This window comes from Cygnus olor, chromosome 8 (assembly GCF_009769625.2).
Source record: "Cygnus olor isolate bCygOlo1 chromosome 8, bCygOlo1.pri.v2, whole genome shotgun sequence".
Classification (NCBI taxonomy): Eukaryota; Metazoa; Chordata; class Aves; order Anseriformes; family Anatidae; genus Cygnus; species Cygnus olor.
Window position 1 is genome coordinate 32,949,589 of NC_049176.1, and position 24,277 is coordinate 32,973,865.

At 41.7% G+C, this 24,277-nt stretch overlaps 1 protein-coding gene across 1 annotated transcript in view; it reads right to left on the reverse strand.

Annotated features, from left to right (window-relative positions):
• SLC44A5 (solute carrier family 44 member 5) overlaps positions 1-17,741 on the reverse strand; it is an 88,424-nt gene extending 70,683 nt beyond the window's left edge. Inside the window, exon 1 of the mRNA XM_040565638.1 lies at positions 17,553-17,741. Within this exon, the coding sequence (XP_040421572.1) occupies positions 17,553-17,589 (37 nt within the window). The 5' untranslated portion in view covers positions 17,590-17,741. The remainder of the gene's footprint in view (positions 1-17,552) is intronic.
• Between the last annotated feature and the right edge of the window lie 6,536 nt (positions 17,742-24,277).

The window sequence follows — 24,277 nt, forward strand, 5'->3', positions numbered from 1 at the left end:
ATTCACATAAATAGGACAGACAGTCCCAAAGGAGGGTGAGGAGCAAGACAGGTTTTGCTTACTTAAGCTTAATCCTTCTCTGTGTTACCAATTTTTGAGGATAAATTTGCTGATTAATGTAAAAGTTGTTTGTTTTTAAATACTTCCTTTCTTTCATCTCCCTTTTCACATTACAGCACCTTAATAAAGCACTTGGCTTACTAAGTCATAAACCCTAAATATTTTGTTAGACACCTCTTCCCCACACCTCTAGGGACCAGATGAGTTGGGCATTTCTTCAGAGGTAGCAAAGCTTCTCAGAAATATCCTGTTGCTGAGGCACAATTTAGAAAAAAATGCAAAGAATGGGATAAAAACAGCTTGTCCAGAGGACTTCTCCTCTTTCTAAGAAAGAGGATGACATACTCACACACCTTTTGGAAGTAGTCCTGAAGACACAGGAAATTGGGTATTAACCAATTCCTTTGAACCTCCAGCCAACAGTATATTTTTCTGTCTGACCTCTAAGATTTACTCAGAAGGCGGTGAGGCACTGGAACTGGTAGCCCAGAGAGGTTATGGATGCCCCATCCCTGGAGGTGTCCAAGATCACGTTGGATGAGGCCATGGGCAGCCTGATCTAGTGGGTAGCATCCCTGCCCATGGCAGGGTGTCGGAACCAGGTGACTGTTAAGGTCCATTCCAACTCAAGCCCTTCTATGGTTCTATGATTTACATATCACTCTGACCTTTTATTCATAGCAAAAGGGAAAACTTTGATGTATAAGCAATTTGCAGTGTCTGTCTAGAAATGGAACCTGCCTGAATCATTTTGAGGAAGGAAGAAAGTTTATACAAATCTCAGACTTCTATTTTTAATCTCATACAATGATTACTCTTACTTCTTAAATGAATATTAAATTGCAGCTATTATCAAAAAGCTAATAAAATTCTGCTGAATTAACATCAAAGCCAAAATAAGTCTAACACAGAAAGGCACAGTATAGTGCCATAGAGCAGGTAAAGCTACTGACAATAGGATGCAATTTAATCAGGTAAAAATACAAGCATTTTAATTGCAGAAAGGTGACAGTACTTGAGCAAAATTCTTGCAAAGTCATTATGATGTAGAAGAAAACTACCTCAGAGAAGGAAGTTATCAGGGTATTAATGGATTGCATCATCATACTTCCTATCTGCAACTTCCTTTTTTTCCTCTGAAAATCAACATTTATCTTTTTTGACTTTGCAGGACAACTAGTAATATATACAGTACATTACCAGCTACTGCAATAAAGGTGTCTTTATCATTTAAGAATTAAGTCACAATGTTGAGTACAAAGATAATTTATTTTGAAGAAATTTGGTGAGCATGGACCACAGGGAGATGAGGTAGAGAAATTAGAAAGGTTTAAAACAATGATTTCTTGTATAGCCTCAGAGACAGTTAAGTACTCTTTTGAAAATGAATTAGGCCTGATAACATCTTTAGATAAAATTATCTAATAATTCCTAGATTTACTTAAGATTTACTTCAACAGAATTGTTTTCACTGAAATACTAAGTTAAACCAAAAAGACAGTGATGCCATTAAAACTGGATCTCTCACACTAACAAATGCTTTCTTAATCAAGTGAAGAGCTAAAAGAAGCAATTAACTGAATATATAGCTCTCAATATTTTGAGAATTAACTAAGGGAACTTTTTCTGAGTAACTTATGCATTAACTGGTTAGGAAAGAAAAATTAAAGAATGCTTGATGTCTTAGTGTCATATTAAAAAAAAAACGATTTAAGAAACAAAAAAATTCTTCAGTCATCAGTCCTAAAGTACTCAATGAAGTAAAATTTCTACATACTGGCTAAGGCATACAAGGACATTAAAAAAAAAAACACAACACTTTAAAAGATAATAACATCGTACTTCAAAGACACTGTGTTACCTGCTGCTAGTCTAATGCGAACAAGAACTCTAATGAAAAAAGAAGCAGAAGATTAATACCTAGCTCACATAGACTGCTTTCATCTACAAAATGTTGCCATTTTTCTGTGCTTTAATTTGTGAAACTGATTGACTGAAAGACAGAGTACCTTGCCCAGGATCACCCAGAAAACCACTGGCAACAGCAAGATTAGAATAAGGATTCCTCAAGTGACAGTCAAGCTCTGTATCAGGATACATAGCTGAGGAGAAACAAGAGTGTGTCCAGACTGGTTCAATATACGTTACTTCGCAATATTACTTTACCTTGTACATGATGACTGAAGTTGTCACAAGGCTGTTACACAGTCATTACTAGAAAATGACTAAATGTCACATGAAACACATGATAGTTCATTAGGTAATGAGACAGTTGTTGAGATAAGTCCACCAGTATTCCAATATTTCCTCGTTTGCACATTGTCGTTTAGAAAATTAAATTAAGCCTACTAGCAGCCGACACAAGTTTAACAGGCCTGACAGTCTGCAACATGGGGTCAAATATACATCTTTTCTTCTATGCCGTGTGCTAGCACAGATGTATTTATGTCTACACAGCAACTTCCACCATTCAAATGCTCTCAAACTTTCATAGTAGAGACAAGATCTACAGCTTTTCATTAAAAATAAATAAATATATATATATATATACTGTTGTAAACACTTGTAAAGAAGAAATATGAAACTAGTTCTACAGCAGTCCAATGTAACTGATGCCAGGGTTTCCAGAGTTCTTCCATACTTGTAGCTATGTGATTTTTCTCATGTGCTAGACAGCAAGCCAGACCAAGGAAGAAAACTGTCAGAAACTATTTTTTTTTTTGTAAGAGTTAGTTTTCAGCATTCTAAGCACAAGTTTCCATAGAAAAGGGAGGAAAGGAGTACACACAATGGGTCTGAATGGGACTGCAGAAGGCATGGCTTTGTCTTAGGATACCGTAATACTACATCCAAAGGCGAGGGCTACTCTATCAGACATTTTTCAGCGTACTAGTTGCTTCATCAGACTTACCGCCAAATCATTGGGTGACGGTATAATCAAGAAAAACACAACTCCCCACTGCTGTTTCAAAAGAAAGTTATGCTACATAAACAAACAGTACATCTGGATCTATAAGTGGATTTATTTTATATCATATCACAACTATTTCAGAGAAAAGATGATTGTTTTAATATCTAGCTCAGGGATATGCTGAGTAGTATATACACTGCTTTGCCAAATTAGAAAACAAAACTGAAAAGCAACTTTAAAAAGCCATAAAATTACAGATGCAAGAAAATTATTGTTATTTTTGAATAAGGCTGTGAAGGTTAACTAGGTTTTAAAGCTTTGGGATTTTATTTTTTTTAATAGCAGTCAAACTGGGGAAGATGCTTATCATTTACAGTCACCATAGACTTACTTCATGATAGTGGTAGCCTTTAAAAACGTGAATTTGGAATTGACTAGCTAGAAAACCTGATATCTAGGCAAGAGCACAAAATTGAACAAACATATTCAACTCACAGCAAATAAGCATGGCTTAAATTCAGCCATGGAAAATGGGATTTTTTCCCCTTGTGGGGTGTGTGGTGGTTTTACTCAGGTGGGCAACTGAGTTCCACCATGGCCACTCTCTCACTCCCCTTCCTCAAAGAGGAAGGGGGAGAAAATACGACACAAAGAGCTCAAGGTTTGAGATAAGGATAATTTAATTAAAGGGAAAAAGGAGAGGGAAAAAAGAAAGGAAAGGAAAAAAAAGCAAAGGCCGGGTGGAAGCACAGAGAGACAAAAGCCGTTGCTCTCTACTTCCCATCAATGAGCAATGTTAGGCCACATCCTGGGAAGCAGGGCCTCAATACTTGTAGTGGTTGTTCAGGAGGACAGACGCTTCCACACCAAGAGCCGCCCCCCTTTCCCACCATTTATTGCTGAATGTGACATCATATGGCATGGAATATCCCTTTGGTCAGTTTAGGTCAGCTGCCCTGGTGATGTCTCCTCCCCATCACTTGCCCACCCCGAGCCTGCTGGCTCTTGGGGGCTTGGAGGGAGTCCTGATGCAGTGCCAGTACTATGCAGCAATAGACACAACACTGGTGTGATACCAGTGCTGTTCTAGCTACAAGTGCAGACCACAGCACTGTAAGGGCTGCTGCAGGGAAAGTTAACTCCATCCCAGACAGACCCAGCACAGGGTGTCAGAGTCCATTAGTGTCAGAGTTTAATACTCTCTGATCAAAATATTCTAGATATTCCCCAGTAGTAGGACTTAAGGATCACCTCTTTGTCTTGAATGTGCCTCAACATTGCTTCCAGGAGGATCTTTTCCATAATCTTGCCAGGTACAGAGGTAAGGCTCACTGGTCTGTAGTTCCCTGGGTCCTCCTTTCCACCCTTTTTAAAGAAGGGTAGAATTTCATATATTTATTGTATATTTCAACATACAGTTGGGATCATGATACAAACATGATTCCTATTACCAGCGTCCATACATTCCACCAACAGGATGCCAAGCATCCACAGTCACCAGGAAAGAATACGTGGGTCAAAGCCAGCTCAAGCCTGTTGGTTTCTTCAAAGCTCTTTTTGTTGGGTGGTCAGTTTTTATACTTGATAATGGGCTGAGCCACATATACATTTTCCCACCTTGCATCCTGGTCTGGCTAGCTCAGAAAGATATTACTGAAAATGCCACTTAAACAACTCAGAAAAGGCCACTTAAACAACTCTGTGACCCACTGTATATCAAAAACAAAAGGTTACCCTAGAGTCCCCTTTGTTGAGGCAAGATCAGCTTTTCTAATGACAACTTATGCTCATTCTTTTTGTTCTTCCCTGAGCTCACTCTTGCCCATCTTCTCTGAAATGTCTTCCACTGTTGGGGTCTGTTGATTGGTCACATGGGACTCTACAAGTCTGAATCAGAAGAGCATTATCCACACAGAAGATTACTCGAGTAATAAACATTCATCTGTTGTGAGACAATGGAAAGTTGGTAGATTCATCAGCCACTTCACGATCTGTAGTGTTTTCCATTAACATATGACAAAACTCACAATCTCTGACCTCCAGTGTAAGTGTTCACACTATAGCTAATTAGCATCAGAACACTATCACCATTATAAATTCCCTAATTTCAAACCACTGTGTTTGACAACTTAGAGGTCATTTATGTGCCATGATACATTGCCAAAAGACAAAAATATGGTTAATATAGTTCTCGCTATAGGCTCTGGCTTCCAGTTAGTTACCATTTTAAACATTTTCAGCTTGACCAGTTAGAATTTGGTATGCCAGTTTGGTTCCTCCCACCAAGACTTTCAGGAAAATCTCTAGCTAAACTATCCAAATATTTCCAAGAAAGATACGAAAAAAAAATATCATTTTAATCACATTGAAATGTATTTTCTTTGTAAATCTGTAGCACTCATCATCACTGAAGTTTAAAATTTCCAGGAAATATGTATTATGTCAAGAATACATCTGTTTGTATCCCGGAACATCCCCAAGCCTTTAGAAGGAAAATACTGTATTTCACATGTTCAACAGACAGCATGCCATCATGTAATGAAAGACTATATAACTGTGCATATGCATTAGGGTGCTACTTTTGGAATACCTTAACTCTGGTACTTTCTATTTTTTGAATATTTGATTTCACTGGTGTTAATGTAGTAGTAATGTGGTAGTCTTTCACTTCAGTTTTTGTGTAAATGTGTTTCTCTTCAACAATGAACATTTCAGGACCCATTTACAGATGACCAGACTCAATAATCAGTTGCTATATAATCTGTATCTTAATACTGAGAACATAACACTCCCACCCTGCTTCCTGGGAACCAATCCCTGGATCACATATGCTGGGTCATTTGACTCAAACCCACCACAACTCCTTTCCAAGTTAGACAAACAGGCTTTTCCATGGTATCTGGGGAACTGAAGGAATGTAGATATGATATCCTGTACTACAAGAAGTAAATCCTCCAGGTTCTGTAACAACAGCTAAGTTAATAAACAGTAGATCTGACTTTTCCTGGAAACACAGATTTATGACACCCACACCAAAGAGGATGCATAGAACGTGCAGAGTAAGCCTGTACCTCCAAGAGCATCAGCCCTCTTAGACCTGCATATACACAGCATAGCACATATGCGATGGTTCTAACAGCTGCCAATGCAGGGCTTATGTTCACTATTTCTGAAGAGGACCAGAAAGGATAAAAGCACCCAACTTGCTGGAACAATAAAGGGATCCAGGAATTCTGGACAATACCTGTAGCCTTCAAAATCTACCTGAACAGAACTTCTAATAGCAAAAAGAGGTTAAGAAAAGTCCAGTTTTAGGTCACAACACTTGAGAAAACTAGATCTGCAGCAGTTTTCAGGAAAGGTACGGTTCATACTACTGGTTGTAAAACAATTGCAAGTGTTCATCCATTTAGGTTCCTCTAAACAAGCTTAATGCTATTGCTAAAAATGTTTGATCTGTGCACTAGCAATGCTACTTTTTTTGTGAATCATAGAATCATAGAGTATCCCGAGTTGGAAGGGACCCATAAGGATCATTGAGTCCAACTCCTGGCACCACACAGGTCTACCCAAAAATCACTATTGCAAGGATGGCAGGGCTTAATGCACTTAGGATTCTATCGGTACTATTTTAATGCATATTTTCTATGCTTTAGTTATTTCCTGACAGCCTGTATCTTGTCTTACAGTGTAGTGTTCCAGCACAGCCTTCTAGACTTTCTCCTCTGCCAACACAGCAACAGTATTATTTGCACTCTAGCTTAAAAGATACAATGCTAGATCTCCATCTAAATCACAATTAATGCAGCTTGATTAATTGGAACAAAAGTGATTCTGTAGAAAGAAAAAAAAAAAAACAAAAAGATGGGTGAACTTCAAAGCAAGTGGGAATGGAAATGCCTTAATCAGGTTGACAAGGGAGATGGGAATGAGATGATGCAGTAGGACACATGGAAGGACAAACTTTAACGTAAGTGTATGAAGGTTTACAATACCAATCAGGTGTTCAAGAATGGCAGCAGAGCTATCCATGTGTTCTCCACTAAAGAAAACTCTGTCACAAATTATACTCAGTAGGCAACTGAAGGGCATTAAGTTGAAATTGGACTGTCTTCATTTTGACAGCTGAGAAAAGGAACAAGCTATTCCAAAATCCATCTATGGATTAAAATACTGAATCTAAAGCATAGCAATTCTGTAAATTCTTGACAAGCTATAACATGACTTGATCTTAACCATTAATTCCTGCTAAAGAAAATAGACGCACTCAAGTATTCTCTAACTGAAGCGTACATTCCCATCAACTGAACCCAAATGGATAAAACTATAACCCTAGAAAATAGTACAGATGAGCACTTGGTAGTTATAATGCATTATTACTTGGCTTTGATTTTCAGAGAAAACACTAAATAATTCCTGAATGCCTACAAAGAAACAGAATAAGCCCCACTTGATTTCTAGACAGAACCATGTAGATAATGAGCATGTATCAGCAAAATGAAGTTTAAGATGATAATACATATACCATGAATGCTTTAAGAAATGCAATAATGAACTCGTATGGAGAAAAAAAAATATGTTACCTAAACCACAATAATTTCTTATTACTAACAGACAAAATGAATTGTCTGATATTGTTTGATAACAATGGTTATCAAGTATGGAAGTCAATATTTATCAGTCCTGTTTGTCAATTATTTTACATCAAGAGATAGTCTCTGTCTCTCTCACTATGATTTTGTTCACTACCCTGCTAAGCCCTACTTTAGTCATTATCCAGTTTCTGTTGGAACAGCAAAACAATTCTGTGTTTTCACATTAAGAATAAAAGCCAGTATTCAGATTCAAGAGGGAGAAAAAAAAAGACACTTTCTTCACCTCTTTGTCTGGATTTTTTTTCCCTTTGAAAACTTCCTACTTGCTACAGAATTCAAGCAAAACCCATAGCTCACATTCCACCCTACTCATATTTCCAGTGTTTGAACTAGTGCAATTGTTTTTCACAGTTCAGCATCAGAAATAAACACATTGAACCAAAAACAGTTCTGAACGTTAGGTATTGAGATATTTTGGGATACCTCTGATACTTTGTCAGTAGATACTGGCTGTATCCATACAGTTGCATTTACAATTATTATGAGTGCATTAGTTGATTAAGAAAGTGAATGGAAAAATGGTCATTATATTTCCTGAAGTATGAGCTTCTCCTTATACAGTCTACAAGTTTTATGTCTTGAGCAACATACAACTTATTAAAAGCAAACTGAATGAAAACAAGAGGCTTCCCTTATCTATTAAATGGTTCCTGATGTTTTCTATAACTGTATTGGGTTTATGTGGCAAAGTTTTGGTAGCAAGGAGGGGATGCAGGGGTGGCCTCTGTGAGAAGTCCAGAAGTTGCCCCATGTTAGAGAAGTCCCAGAGGGACCCACTGCTGACCAAAGCCAAGCAAATGAGCGATGCTGGTTGTGCTTCTGGGACAGAAGATTTAAGAATGGGGAAAAACTGCTGCATAACAGGAGCTGGGAGAGAGGACTGAGAAACAGCCTTGTGTCTGCAGGATCAGTGACACCAAGGTCACTGCAGAAGGAGGGCAGGAGGTGCTCCAGGTGCCCAAGCTGAAGTTTCCCTGCAGCCTATGGAGAGGCCCATGGTGAAGCAGGCTGTCCCCCTGCAGCCCATGCGTAGCACAGTGGAGCAGATCTCCACGCGGCAGCCCACAGAGAGGAACCCACACAGAAGCAAGGAATTTGGGGGGAGCTGCCACCCATGGGGGACCTGTGTTGGAGCAGTTTGCTCCTGATGAATGGACCCCATGGTACATATCCATATTGGAGCAATTCTTGAAGAATTGCCGTCCGTTGGAAGCCTGCGCAAGATCAGTTTGTGGAGGATGGCATCTCATGGGAGGGACCCCATGTGAAGCAGGGGCAGAGAATGACCGTGAAGGTGCAGCAGATGACAAAGTGTTATGAGCTGACTGCAGCTCCCATTCCCCTGCACAGCTCAGGGAGAGGAAACAGGAGGAGGAGGATAAAGGGAAAGGAGGTTTTAGTTTGCTTTCAGTTCTCACTGCTTAACTGTTATTTATTGTCAATAAACTAATCTTTTCCACGCTGAGTCTGTTTTGTCTGTGTTGGTATTTGGTGAGTGATCTCCCTGTCCTTATCTCAACCCACAAGATGTTTAATGGTATCTTCTCCCCATCCTGTGGATGAGGGGGAGTGAGAGATCTGTGTGGTGGGCACCTGATGGCTAGCCAAGGTCAACCTAACACGCTAACCAATGTGATAGTCCATGGCAACATTAGTCATACTCAGTGCTTTTACAGGAAGATTTTCTCCCAGCCAAAGTGCTTATAGATCTAGAATTCAACAGAAGATTTGGAAAAGATGTGCAAATAACTTTCAGCTCTACAGAAAATCTGCTGTAATGTGCTTTCTACCTACAAATGAATAACATCACCTCCAACAACTTGCTGATGATGTTTATCACTAGCGAAGTTCTGCCAAAAGTAAATGGCAGTTTTCCCTGCAGGGAAGATTTGTACATTACAGAGAATTCACAGCTGGATGTCAAGTACAAATTCATACTGGTAGAAATCTTGTATTCTAAATATGATTATAGTGAGGTCACCAACAGTTACCTTTTAAAAAATTAGAGTTCTGATGGTGATATACAATGCAAATGTAACACAAAAGGAAACGTCAAATTCCTAGTCTTTCACTCATGTTTATTTTGCTCTAGGTCAGATGTGTACTGTTGAAACTGCACTGTACTGTTGTTTTTATAAATGATTTGGATGTAGGACTAGAAGGTGTTTTGAGCAAATTTGCTGATGATACTAAACTGGGAGGAGCTGTTGACTCCATTGAGGGTGGAAAGGCATTGCAGAGAGATCTGGACAGATTGGAGAGCTGGGCAATCACCAACCTCATGAAGTTTAGCAAGAGCAAGTGCTGGGTCCTGCACCTGGGAAGCGGCAACAACAAAACCAAGAAACAGTTCCTTCTCTGAAAGAAGTTATGCAAAGTAATGATAATTTGGTGGTATTTAATTATTATCTGTGATAAAATATATTTAATCCTTATTAATCATTATTTGCAAAAGAAAATGTCATATTACTGTGTAGTGCAAAACAACAATACCATGAGCTCTATTTGTTAAACCTATAATGAGAAGCACAGAGAAGTAATTTATCTACAGCATGTTGTACATTAACGCAAGTCTGCATTCTTAATTTTGCCTGAAATAATATTCTTTTCATAAGTGCCAAATTTTAAAAGTGCTACTTTTAATTGTGCAAACTTTTAAGCAGCGCATACAGTTTGAAGCATTGACCAAAGACAAATCTAAATTCACTGGAATCCTGTTCTAGTGTAAAGAAAATCTTATTTAGTGCTAGATGTTATTACAATAACCTAACATTATAATATGCATAATATTAGTACAGTAACAGCAATGGTCTCAGTTCTGCCACACAAACATATATAAACCACTATATTCACACATGAAAACGTTTTGATGGTTTGGGTCTACAGCTTTAATTTCATTCCTATTTGCAACACAGTTGTATAATGAGTATACAATATTTAAAGAGATAGCATCTCATATAAACAAAGCACAATTATGATCAGGTTATAGATCATTACTAACAGCTCACTCATAAATAGGTAAAAAAAAATATTTGTCTTTAGTCAAACTCTTTCTTCACAGATGCGTCACCTATAGAAGAAACATTTGATGCACTGACATATATATGTGTTGCTATCTCTAATTCTGCAGCAGAATCTTATTTTATCAGATTTTATTATTATATCTTATTTTATTAAAATATCTTATTTTATCAGATTTTAAATCTTTTTAAAGAAAAATAAAAGTTTCTGTTGAAGAAATAGGATTTTTTTTGTGGGAAAATATTCTTATTTTTTGGAAGAATACACTGTTTTCACAATTCATAATACGAGGCTTTGTGGAGTAACCTTTGTGGAGTAACCTTTGTGGAGTAACCTTCCCGAGTTCTTCATTTTCAGGAACAGAAGGGTACCCTCTCCTTTTTACAACAATATTGTATTATTGAGTTACTGTATGATCTTTACTTTTTTGTTTTACTATTATCTTCAACTCAAATTCTTCTCTTTTCAATTTCTCAGTTTCCTAGAAGCTAGCAACAACCGGTTGATTCAGTTTTAAGTTCTGTTTTTTCTAAAACATGTGAGAAGTATCTGAAAGTGTAACATATCTAGTTGGGAAAGATAATCTGATTGTTAAATAAATATATACTATCATCTTAATATTATTTATTGTTAATATTTATCAGCATTTATGTATTAATATTTATTATCAATGAGTTGTTTATTATCAAGTATTAATCATTAGTAATCAAATAATCTATTATTAAATAGTATTAAATTATTAATATTTATTAGAATCAATATATATTATTATTTTCCTAAACCACAGGAAAATAGCCAAAGTCAAGAAGGTAATGTACAGATTAGAAAAAGCTTGACAATTGTTTTTGGAGACAAAAATAGCTATGAGAATAAAGTAAGCATTAGCTTACATTTTCCTAGTCTCTTTATCAGAATCAGAATCATAAGATGAAGCATCTATTTTCTAAACCATTTCTCTTTTTCAATCTATATGGGAACAGAGTTTTTACAGTGTTGGAAAATCTGTGTTGAGCCCTAAAGCCCTAAAAGCTGTAGTGAATTGGAAGCTTGGGCCTCTTGGCAGCTGCATGGTTTATTTCCTTCCACTTCCAAAGCCACGTTTCCAGGTATACTACACAGCTTCAGTGATAACTCCTGGCCCAGAATTCTACAGGTTTTAGTTGTTTGTTTGCTATCCCCAGTTAGAGATTCACTCGTTGCAGAATTCTGTTTGTTCTTAAGTAACTTTCATTGATTTATCTTTCTGTTTTGTTTTTCAGTATCCCAAAGCACCACTTCACTACCTACATATTTTTTGATTCCGTTTGTTGAAAAGGAAACCTTTCATTGCAAGGGGATAAGAAGAAAAAGCCAACAGTTTTCAGTAGCTTTTTTTTTTTTTTCTCTACAAAATAAGCTTCAGAACAGCGGCTGAGATGGACGTTCTCCCTCAGTTTGGCGTTCTAATACGGTGGCTAGCCTCAAGCTTGTGGCAAGATGTTAGACTAGTCTTACATTCCTGTTGTCATTTGTGAAGAGCCTATCAGAATAAATTAGCAAGTGTCTACTTGGCATGAACTACATAAACAGAAATGCAATGTATGCGCATATTACGTTACTTGTTTTCTGAATCAAACTGTATTTGTGGCTTTATTAATTCTGTATCGATGTTTTGTCTCAGTTTAGTTCTCAATTCCCATGAACCTGGATAGATGCCAGAAAAATGTTAGCAAGGAAATATACATATGTATATATTACCTACATATTTTCCTGAATACATATATATAAATGTATATGTCTAAACATTTTATTAACTCACAAATTCCCACCAACCCTTCAAATTGCTAATGGGGATAAATATTACTACAGTTCAAGAGTATTGGTCACAGGGAGATAGCACTTTTATCATTTTACTGTTTATAGCAGTTGTCTAGATGCTAGCACAGATATTGCATTGTACTGAAACCAACAAAGAGGGGTATTCACAGACACAGCTCATTGCCTTTTGTATGCTACAGCAAAGCAATGGCAATGAAGCTATTTATCATTCTGCTGGGGAAAAAAGTCTAAAAATAAACAGTGTATTTTTCTACACTGTTAGTCAGCTGCTTTTTAACATTCAGATCACATCCAAGAAATTCTCTCATAGAAAAATACAAGTGATAAAAAAAAATAATAATTTTACTGTAACACCCAGTACAAATAATATTAAATAATAAGTACCAGAGCTATTATTTAGCATATTCACTTATGTCAAAGTATAATGATTATGAAGAACACTAATTCAGCTACCAGATTTCATGGCACATCAGCTTGTACAAGTCTAAATGCACTGTGTGCAATTGGCCCAGAAGGAAGCTGTTAACCTGAAAAAGATACTTGCTTTCTTCTATATATTACATGCTATGCAGAAGAGACAAGGAGAATTTTGGCCAGCTCATCTGTTAGAGCTCCTGTTTCTGGAGACACATGCTCCTAAGGCATAAACACATTTCCACCTTTACTATGTCAGAGCCACATACCAAACGATATACTTTAACACTATTATCTAGCTCCTGGTTTAAGAAATAGGTACAAGCATGGTACCTCCTGCTAGAGAAGTAACCCACTGAACATCTTTTGAGAGCTTTAGTCATCGGTCGTTTTCAGGGAGATGACTTCTTCAGGCCAAATTTCCATGTCTTGGCAACTGCCTGAGGTTTTCAAAGGCACGGTTTCAAGTTTTAGTACATTAAAAGAGCTCTGACTTTACAGTAACTGCTCAGAGTATACTCAAAGAGTGCGGTTACTTGTTGCAGCTTTCTTTGGCACAATCTAGGACAGAAAGGATGACTTCACTTATGTGGATCAAGGTTGGAGATGACCAAATATTGCAGTGTGGCCTTCCCTGAGTTGCTAATAACAGTCAGTAGCATCCTATCCTTGCCCACAAGAACTCCTTAGAATTTGTATGGGAACAGAAGTGAATTTCTACATCAGCAGTAGGCTCTATTGGAGTATCCAGAGAGATTTTCTCCTGGCTGCCTTTATTTGTGGATGCTTGTAGCAGTCCAGCTGCTGTACAGTGCCATAGCAGCTTAATGTGGTATGAAAAAAACATATCTGATGTTTCATAAGGATTGCAGTTCTATTATTCAGAATTCTATTATTCAGTATTCTATTATTCAGGCATAAAGACATATGTTTATAACTATACTTCTATATTTATATCTTATTTATTTATATCTGTATTTGTACCTTTATGAAATTCCAAGATCATAAAAGCTTGGTACCAACAAACTCAGACTGAACCACATGGAAAAAAAATAAAGCAAAAACATTAAAAAAGTTTAGGTTGCAGAGGTCTTTGGTTTGAAATTACACTCAGTTTATTTGAGGATTTGTTGCCTAAGATGACTTAAATATCTAAGACATGCATGTAACTCTAATGGCTGCCAGGCATTTATTTCCTATCATCCTAACAAAAGTAAATCATTGGTTTATAATAAACCTATTTTTTCCCAGTAATTATTTATTACGCTTGTCACTGCTTTCCCACTATCCTCATGGAGTTTATGTAGTCTGTATGATACCACCCTGAATGAAATCCCATTTGTTCATTAACGTCAGCATAGTCCATCTAGTACTGTGGACTAGATCTCCTGTCTCGCCTACTAATTTTCTCCATCCAAGAGGTAATAAGGAATGAATTTTTAAGCAATGAATATTGCAGCAGTGCTAACTGCAGTCTTCTGTGTCCTGACCAGGAGCTTCTACAGACACTGAAAAAGGTAGCATGGATAGAAGCATCCCACACAAACGCTGTCTTTCATCAGAGGTTCTGGCTCTCAAATTTGCTGAGACTGGACCACCTCCCAAGTAAGTGATCAGAGAAAATAAAGTTGTAAGGAACTTTGAAGGGCTATTCTAATCATCATCTGTTTCTTCTACCTGTGACTGAAACATCTTTGAAGTCCCTAATGAACCAGTATAAGTTCAGCAGGAAAAGAGTAAATGCAAAAACCTTGATGTCCAAGCTTAAGTACAATGTACTTGTACAATGCACAGCTATTTTGTCTTGCTTAGCTTTCACTGTAAAAGAAACAGTTAACAAATTTGGGCATGTGTTTATCTTCATTGTATTAAACAAAGCAGAGTTGTATGTCATCATACACCTCGTTCCTAATGTCATACACAGGATCTTATGTTTAAGTGCTTTAATAGTTCTAAGCCAATTTATGTTATCCTGCTAGATGGCTCTGTATTATTGCATTAAGCTGATACAAACATAGTCTATCCTTGTCACAACATCCAGATGCTATGGAAAAACGTCTTTAGATACTCACACAGGCAGATTTTGTAAATCTGACTGCCTCTGAGCCAGGCACTTGAGCAACAGGAAAAACAATAGTAAATACAGTTAAGCAACCATGAATGTTATGTACTTTTGCACTTCAGGAGCAAATACACAGTAAAAAAAGCATTTTCACATCCAAGTAATAATCAATTACCGAGTAAGGATTCACTGCAGGGTCTACAGAAAAACCGGTGACATTCAGCTGCAAAAGTCCAGTGCTTACCACCACGTATGTCTTCGAGCAACACAGAACATATCCAGTTGTCTGACATGAACGAAATCAGACCAATTAACTAATGGAAATTGGAAATAATAGGAAAACCCTGAGAAGTGGACTAGTAAAGAAGAACTTCAAAAGATTATACACGTTAAATTTGTACCAATTCAGATTCATATCTGAAAATAAACTTGTTGCAGCTATCATTCTTTTCCTGGACTAAGTTATGTAGATAAGCAGACATGAAAAGGGTCTTTCCTTCTAACTGTTCCTAAGAAGTACCAGCATGTAAAAAACTGTCATAGCTGGAGAGGGACTCTTTTATCAGGGAGTATATTGATAGGACAAGAAGTAATGGTTTTAAACTAAAACAGGGTAGATTTAGATTAGATATAAGGAAGACATTATTTCCTATGGGGGTCGGGAGGCACTGGAACAGAGAAGCTGTGGATGCCCTATCACTGGAAGTGCTCAAGGCCAGGTTGGATGGGGCTTTGAGCATCCTGGTCTAGTGGGAGGTGTCCCTGCCCATGGCAGGGGGGTTGGAACTAGATGATTCTAACAGCTCCACGTTCTGCTTGTGTTGGGGGCCCCAGACCTGGATGCCGTACTCCTGGTGGGGGCCACACAAGGGCAGAGCAGAGGGGGACAATCACCTCCCTCAGCCTGCTGCCCACTCCTCTGATGCTGAAGACCAGGATGCAGTTGGCCTTCTGGGCTGCAAGCGCGCACTGCTGGCTCATGTCAAGCTTATTGTCCACCAGAACCACCAAGTCTTTCTCTTCAGGGCTGCTCTCAATGAGTTCTTCTCCCAGTCTGTACTCATGTCTGGCACTGCCCTGACCCAGGTGCAGCACCCTGCACTTAGTTGAACCTCAGTAGGCTCACATAGGCCCACTTCCCAAGCTCGTCCAGGTTCCTTTGGATGGCTTCCCTTCCTTCTGTTACATTGACTGTACCACTTAGCTTAGTGTCATCTGCAAACTTGCTGAGGGTGCACTCAATCCCATTGCCTATGTTGTTGGTAAGGATATTAGCCAGTACTGGTCCCGGGATGGACCCCTGAGGGACACCACTCGTCACCAGCCTCCACCTTTTTTTTCTTTTTTTTGCAAGCTCCCTATTTTGGACAGTTTGATTAATCAAAACAAAAACACCACCATTATTATAGTAGAGTCTACTATTGAGAGGGATCGAGATTTTTATTCTGCATACACCATATTTGTACAAACGAAAACTAACCAGCTTTGTCCATCAGGTCCAAAGTGTAAGGAAGCCAAACTATGAATATTCCTTTTTAGCCAGATCGCAGTTCAGACCATAGAGATGAACTATAAAATTGAGTTTTCCAAGTTGTACACATGCCACACAACACGCCTGTGATATCAAGGCAAAGACTGTTTTATCAAGCCATTGTTGCCCACTTTTATACCGCAGGCAATTACAGTCAGCCTTTGGGACTCACAGAAAACAAGCCTTGTTTCTAAGGGGGTTTGCACATTCTGTAGATTCTTATTTTTTTTTTGGCTATGGAAATCTCATGTATATTTGGAAAAGGAAATCGGTTTTGTAGCAACACTTTCAAACAGGCTAAGAAGCTCTGCAAAACCAGCCTCCTCTGTGGCAAACGTATTAGCTTCCAAAGAGCAATTAGAGCACGGCTCAAGCACTGTGATGAAGTTTTGCCCCCGGTGACCTTCTCCTATGCGCGGGCTGGCAGGATCCACTGAGGGCACGGAGCTTGCTTAGTCCGGGTACCTCTGCTACGGCTGCAGAGCTCCCAGTCCCCAGCCCAAAACGCCAGAACCCTCCCTACCAGGGCCACCAGTGCAACGGGCTCCCGCCGCCAGGTCCCGGTACCACGGCCCACCAGGGCCCGCGGCCCCCGCTCCCACGAGCCGGGCGCCGCGCGCCCACCGGCCGGCCCTTCCGAGAGCCGCGCACCTGCCGCCCGCCGGCCTGCCCGCCGGCCGGCCCGCGGGCCCTCGGCAGGGCGTGAGCTGCAGCCTCCTCCTTCCCAGGACGGCCTTCTCCGGCGGGCGCGGACAAAGCGGCCGCAAAGCACCTGCTGCAGGAAGGGGAGGAGGAGGTTCTCGCCCTGCCCGCCCCCATCTCTGCGCCCACCGGCTCCCCTCCCCGAGCCCAGCCGTCCCGCCTTCTTCCAGCCGGGCGAGCCGCAGCGCCTTCAGGGGTTCCGGCTGCCCGGGGCCCGTATGACCCCCACACACATCCCCAGCATCTGCCCAGGGAAACCAACTCTCGCCGCTGGCTGCACGATGGATCCGCACCGTAAATAGGCCGGAGGGTGGCACGGGATCCGGCTCTCTTCGCACGAGCGCCCGCTCCGTCTCTCCCCCGTGCCCGGGCGCTTACCGTAGGGAGGCGCGGAGGCTTCCCCCTTCCTCGCCATCGTCTCCCGGCGCCCACCGCGCTGGCAGCGCAACCGGCAGCCCGGCGCCTGCGTCCGCCGCTCAGCGCGCCCTTTGTTGCCGTGAAGGCATGAGAGGAGGCAGCGGCCGGGCAGCCTCCCGCTCCGCCCGCGCCCCGCGCCGGCCCACCCGTCCCGCCGGCTCCACGGGCGACGCCTGCGCCGAGCCCGCGGGGGCGGTGCCCGAGCCGTGGTGGGGGCGGCGGGCGGAGGGGGGGCGCCGAGGGCAGGCGTGGGGGCCGCAGGACGACCTGCCGCCGGCGGCCTGCCCGCTGCCCCTCGCCAGCCCCGCCTGCGCCCGGCCCCGGCGGCAACTTGGGCAGCCGGTGAGAGCGGGCGCTGTCCCTGCCGGGGCCCGAGGCAGGGAGGTCCGCGAGCTCTCCCCCGCCGCCTGGCGCTGCCGGGAGGAGCGCTCTGCCCCGCGGAACGTGACGGGCAGCAGCAGCAGTATCGGCTCCGCTCGGTTTCGGCGGGCGCAGCAGGCGCCGGTGCCGCAGTCAAGGTGGAGAAGGCTCTCCCTTCCCTGGCCGATGCCCGTAGCCTAGAGATTTTGCCGCTGGTAGGAACTGGGCCGTCCTGAAGCCGCTCCTGCTTCGGCCTTGGCCCCGCCGGCCCGAGAGCGGCCGCGGGAAGCGCCTCCCGCCCGCGGCCCCCGGCGGAGCTGTCCGGGCGGCCCGTGCTGAGGGGCCGGGCGAGCTCCCCTAGCCCGCGGTTCACAAAGATATTTCAAAGCACATTAACTGAACTTTGGATTAAACTAGCTGGACATGCTCTAGGAGTGCATCTGATGAGCTCCAGGCCCTCCCTAGGGGGTATTCAGTGCAGCCCAAAGCAAAAACCCTCCCAAATGCTTAGTAGGACTTGAATCTAACCATCTAATCAGGGCAGCTCTGGCTATACGGACGGACTGAGCGACGAGATGCTGAAGAGCAGCCCCGCAGAGGGGGATCTGGAGGTTGTGGTTGACAGCAAGTTGAATATGAGCCAGCAGTGTGCCCTGGCAGCCAGGAGGGCCAACCGTATCCTGGGGTGCATCAAGCACGGCATCGCTAGTTGGTCGAGGGAAGTGATTGTCCCGCTGTACTCTGCGCTGGTGTGGCCTCACCTCGAGTACTGTGTGCAGTTCCGGGCACCACAGTACAAAAAGGACGTTAAACTGTTGGAGAGTGTCCAGAGGAGGGCGACGAAGATGGTGAAGGGCCTAGAGGGGAAGACATACGAGGAGTGGCTGAGGTCACTGGGCCTGTTCAGCCTGGAGAAGAGGAGGCTGAGGGGAGACCTCATCACAGTCTACAACTTCCTCGCGAGGGGGAGTGGAGGGGCAGGGGACCTATTCTCCGTAAACACCAGTGATAGGACCCGCAGGAACGGTGTTAAGCTCAGGCAGGGGAAGTTTAGGCCGGACATCAGGAAGAGGTTCTTCACCGAGAGGGTGGTTGCACACTGAAACAGGCTCCCCAGTGAAGTAGTCACTGCACCAAGCCTGTCGGAGTTTAAAAAGCATTTGGACTGTGCACTTAGTCACATGGTCTAAACTTTTGGGTAGACCTGTGCGGTGCCAGGAGTTGGACTCTATGATCCTTATGGGTCCCTTCCAACTCAGGATATTCTATGATTCTATGATTCTATGATTTTACCCTATAAATCCAAAAGTATTAGTCTGCATTATTTCCTAACAAAGAAGACTCCTAATGCAGAATGAATCCTTGTGAGGAAAGGCTGAGAATGTTGGGGTTATTTAGCCTAAAGAAGAGAAAGCTCCAAGTAGACCTTATAGCAGCCTTTCAGTATTTAAAGGGGGCCTACAGAAATGATGAGGAAAGACTCTTTGTCAGGGATTGTAGTGACAGGACAAGGGGTAATGGTTTTAAACTTAAAAAAAAAAAAAAAAAAAAAAAGTAGGTTTAGTTAAATATAAGAAGAAATTCCTCACCATGAAGGTGGTGAGGCACTGGAAGAGGTCACCCAGAGAAGCTGTGGATGCCCCATCCCTAGAAGTATTCAAGGCCAGGCTGTGCAAAAACCCCATCCAACATGATCTAGTGGGAGGTTCCATGGCAGGGGGGTTGGAACCAGATGGTCTTTAAGGTCCCTTCCAACACAAACCAGTCTGCGATTCTATGATCCTAATGTAAACATTCCTTCAGCATACTGATTTATTCAGTCTCTCAGACTTAGGGATGTCTTCAACCCCATTCCAAGCTGTCTTTTAACCTCAGTGCAGATAACATTATTTACTTTATGAAGGGTTGTGGATCCTAATCTAGAAGGCACCTAGAAATAATGTCTCAATTCTGAGCACTATAGAATTTACATACCGTCCTACAGCTAGTAAATACATTTAGTGTGTAACATCCTTACAGGTGTTCAGGTACCTGACTCAGGCAGATGGAGTTGCTTAATACCTATGACAGTACATATTTCCTATGACATTAGTTTTTAATATAGACTCTGAGTCCATCTACCCACCTTTAGAATTTTATTTTGTGTGTAATTTTATTTAGAATACTCATAGTAAAAGACATGCTGCTTACCAAAATCATATTTTTAAATAGGTTGAATATATTTCCTTGTATCACAGGGCTGTTATAATGATAAATCATCTAAGGCATACCGAGTTAATGGAATACAGAAACCATATAAATAACAGATATGAAATATATGAATAGAAAGTGTATTGTTCGTTATTTAACTCTCCACACCACAGTCAGAAACATGACGTATGGAACAGAACCCTATATATAAAAAGGAGCACAGAACACAGGCTTGAGTGTTGGTATTTAAAAGCCCCATAGCCACACAATCCAATGGTACAGTGTACTTTAAACTAGATTTAAAACAGGAAGTACATAAAAAATATTTATGAAGCACCTAGGTAACACAAAGTTACAAATTATGCCTATGACTTTTCCTCAATTACCCTTAAAGTACAGGGAAAAAAATCCACTGATATTGGAATGAAAAATCAGTAGTCTGTGCACTAAGTTGACACTACTTACATGACTCCATTCAGTAAAGGCCTGGAATTGTGCCAGGATAAATGCTATGCAACATTGCAACCATCCCCTTTTTAATTAGTTGATATATGAAAACAAACAAACAAAAAACCACTCTTACGCGGCTTGCTTCCTACTGAAGTGATTTTGCTGTAATAAGTACAAATTCAAGAGTCATAACTGTCAGTAACAACACAAGCCATCAAGAATCAAACATACCAAGACAATAACAGTGCTAAAAATATTTGGGACACCTTACTTTGAGCTGTTATGCAAAATAAAGCATTATCCAAAATCCAGCTCTCAGAGAAGTGTCTTATATTAGAGTAATTAGAAATATATATATATTCCAAACAAGGTCATTCACAGAGACATCAAAGAAGCTATTTCTCTTGAAAGCATTATTTTAATAAAACCCTAGGTAACATTGCTTTACTGTAGTGAATCAATAATGTTCAAAAGACTGTACTTTATACATTGCAGTTAATTTACAAAATCAGTGCTTTTGTTTCAACATACAGCCAGAATTGACAGCATTCATAAACACATTTTACATGGCTATCAACATGATATACACATCACTATGACATCTCAAATGTGTTAAAGTTCATGTTTGTACTAAAATCAAATTTTAAAAGCCTAGCTAAGCCAGTAGACTTTGTTCTTCTTTAGTAAGGAGTTAGTAAGTTATTGGAATGAGACCAGTCCCAGGTACATGCTGTGTTTTGTGCACAGAATGGAAAATTGTGACAGACAAAACCAGACTGGAGCTGAGGCTGAGCAAAACCCATGCCCCAGTCCCAGTCAAGCCCAAGTGCCTGGCACATTTCTAAAATATGAAGTTACGGTTCCCTGATGGGCAGAAATACTATAAATCAGCCACAAGGACTTTTCTGGTAACAGGGCTAAGATGCAGGTGGTTGGAAACAGCCCAGGAGACTCGGTATACAGAGAGCAAATGGGCTCTCTCTCGCCATCAGGCCGCCGCACTTCCCAGGCTTTGTGGAACAAGCCATACCTGCAATAGGTAAACTCTACAGCTGGAAGGAGGGCCTCGACAACCACTGCCGGTCGCGGACAAGCCGCTGTGCCCTCGCAGCTCGAGCGCCGGCCGGGCGCTCGCCCCGCCTCCCTCTCCCCGCTGACCTCCGCCGCGGCCCGGACCGCCAACAGCCTGCAAGCCCACACCCGACGCTCCACGCGGGGGCACTGCGGCCTTGGCGAGGGGAGCACCGCGGCGGGGCGACCCCGGCCCCGGCCCCGAGCCCCCTGCCCTGCCGCGGCCGGGGCGCGGCCGGCGCGGCGCTGGCACCCGCTGTCCGAGAGTCCCGCCTCGCCAGGCATCGCCGGGAGCCTCCCCGACCTCTCGGCCACTCTCTCTGGGATGCCGGCATTGAGAGTCGCTCGGGAAAGCGGTCGGGTCGTGCCGGCCGGGTGGCCACGGGATGCGGGTCCCAGGGAGGACGGGACGGGACTGGGCGCTGCTGGCGGGGAAGGGCCGCACGCCGCGGCAGCGCTGGAGGGCGAGGGGCCGCGGGACAGGAGCGCCTTTGGCGGGGCCTCGGGCCGCGCCACGCTCCCTCCTCGACCGGCTCGCTGCCGGCCATCACTGCCCGCTCCTGGCCGTGGGGAAATCCGCGCTCAGTTCTGTTTTTCCTGCCTCTGCATTTTGATCCGTTTATAGCCTTCATGGTCTGGATAGGTGCTCCCATGTTTTATTCTTTAGCTGAGTTGTTGCACAGCCTTGGGACTCTCCATGCACCAAAAGGCATGCTGTGAAGTGTTTAGAAAAAGATGTGTAGGTCTGGTATGCTCTGCTTCCCACTTACATGGTGGAGACAGCTTCAAATTGTCAGGGTTTACAGGTCAGAGCATTTTATACAATGCATTTCTTTAAACATGCTTAGCTGTACTACCTATGCTATTCTTTTATATGTGCGGTATATAAAAGTTGCTTTTCTGAAGTACTGACATTCCCCTATAGAGTAAAAATATTGCTTATACAGTGAAGTTACTGAACCACCAGTAACCTCCTAGCTTCAAACTAGAAAGTAAAAATGATTCAAAACTCAGGTAGTACCTTGTTTAGCTTTTGCGCTGGCCTTTTTTCTGGTTTCCTCATTTCCAGAGTCATTTGTTAATTACGTAAAAGTTGAAGGGTCCTCAGTCAGAGCTCACTGTCAACAAGTGTGGTCTAGCCCCAGAGTGACACAGCCTAAGTGTCCAAAGTGTTTCCATGACAGTGTCATTTATGGAATAAGGCTCCATCTCAAGCCAGTTGGGTGTTTTACAGAAAATGCTTTAGGAAGGGGAAGCCGACAGTTAATGCGTACCATAGGAGATTGGTATTTCAAGTCCAGCTTCCTGACATACTACCCCAGCAACAAACTGTTTTTGACAACTCCTCATTTTTTGTCCTGAGTTACGTGATGCAGAAGTGAGGTTAGTGACCTTAGTTTATTGTTGTCTTATCTTCTTCTGTGATGTACAGCTTCGTGAACAAGTTGTGTAGTTCTTTTGACATTAAAGTAATAAAGATTGCTTCACTTGCATGTGTATTCTTGTCATACCCTTTTTCCTGTCAGGAGATTATTCCAGTGGTGATCTTGTCACTGTAATGGTCACATTTCTGATTGTGACAAAGCTTATATACTAAACCAAGGAAATGCCTTATATACTAAACCAAGGAAATGCTGTGGTAGTTGCATTTGAGTGTCACTAGTAATCTTGTCATTGAATCTAAATGTCCCACTGAGTCAAACAATGGGAAAGTTGACTGAATAATAGATCGTCACCCAAATCTTACATGTTAAAAACTGATCCTTTGTCACTTGATCACTTGTGCCACTCCAAGTATGAATCCCACCTGTCCAATTCATATTTCTATTTGTGGGGGGAGTTATGATTTTTTTCAGAGTAACTTTCAGTGTTAACCTTGCATACCACTCTGGCAGGAAAAAACAACAGATGTATGTTCTCTATTGTAAAGTTGACAGCTTCTTTCACATAGACGTATCACCTTTAGCATTATTTTGAAATCAGTACTTTTTCTAGTTTAGACAAAAATCCGTTGGCAAAGCTATGTTTGACTGTATCAAGGGCTGCTCCTTAAAAAAAAAAGAAGTGAATACAATTATCTGTCTATTTTTTTCAACATCATCTTGTCTTTTTCTAGATAAAATAAGGTATAAAATTCTGAAGCAACAAGGTCTTTCTAGATGCTTTTTTGTTGCTGTTGTTTTGTTTTGTTTTCTTCAGTGTAACAGTGATAGTAGTGACACAACTTGAGTAAGAAAGCAAGATACCATTTTTCAATGGCTGTGGTTGAATAATGTGTTGCCTACTGGAAAATACAGTCCTGAACTATTAATAAACTCACTTAGCAGATCGGTGTTCAGTTATGTCATAGTTTCTCCTTCTTCTATGCCTAGCAGTGGTCTTCCTGCATTTCTTCTTTTAACTTTACAGATGTTTTCAGTATTTTCTGAAAATACTTTTTCACTATGTTGAGACGCATTATAGGCTGTGTTCTTCTTGACTTTGTAACCAACTAACCAACTTTTTTTTTTTTTTTTTTTTGTTCCCGGAGAGGTCCCGGAAGTGGTGGTTTGGATTGCCCTGGAAGGAACTGAGGCTTTTCTCTTTTCTCATCATTTGAGAACTGGCAAAATTAA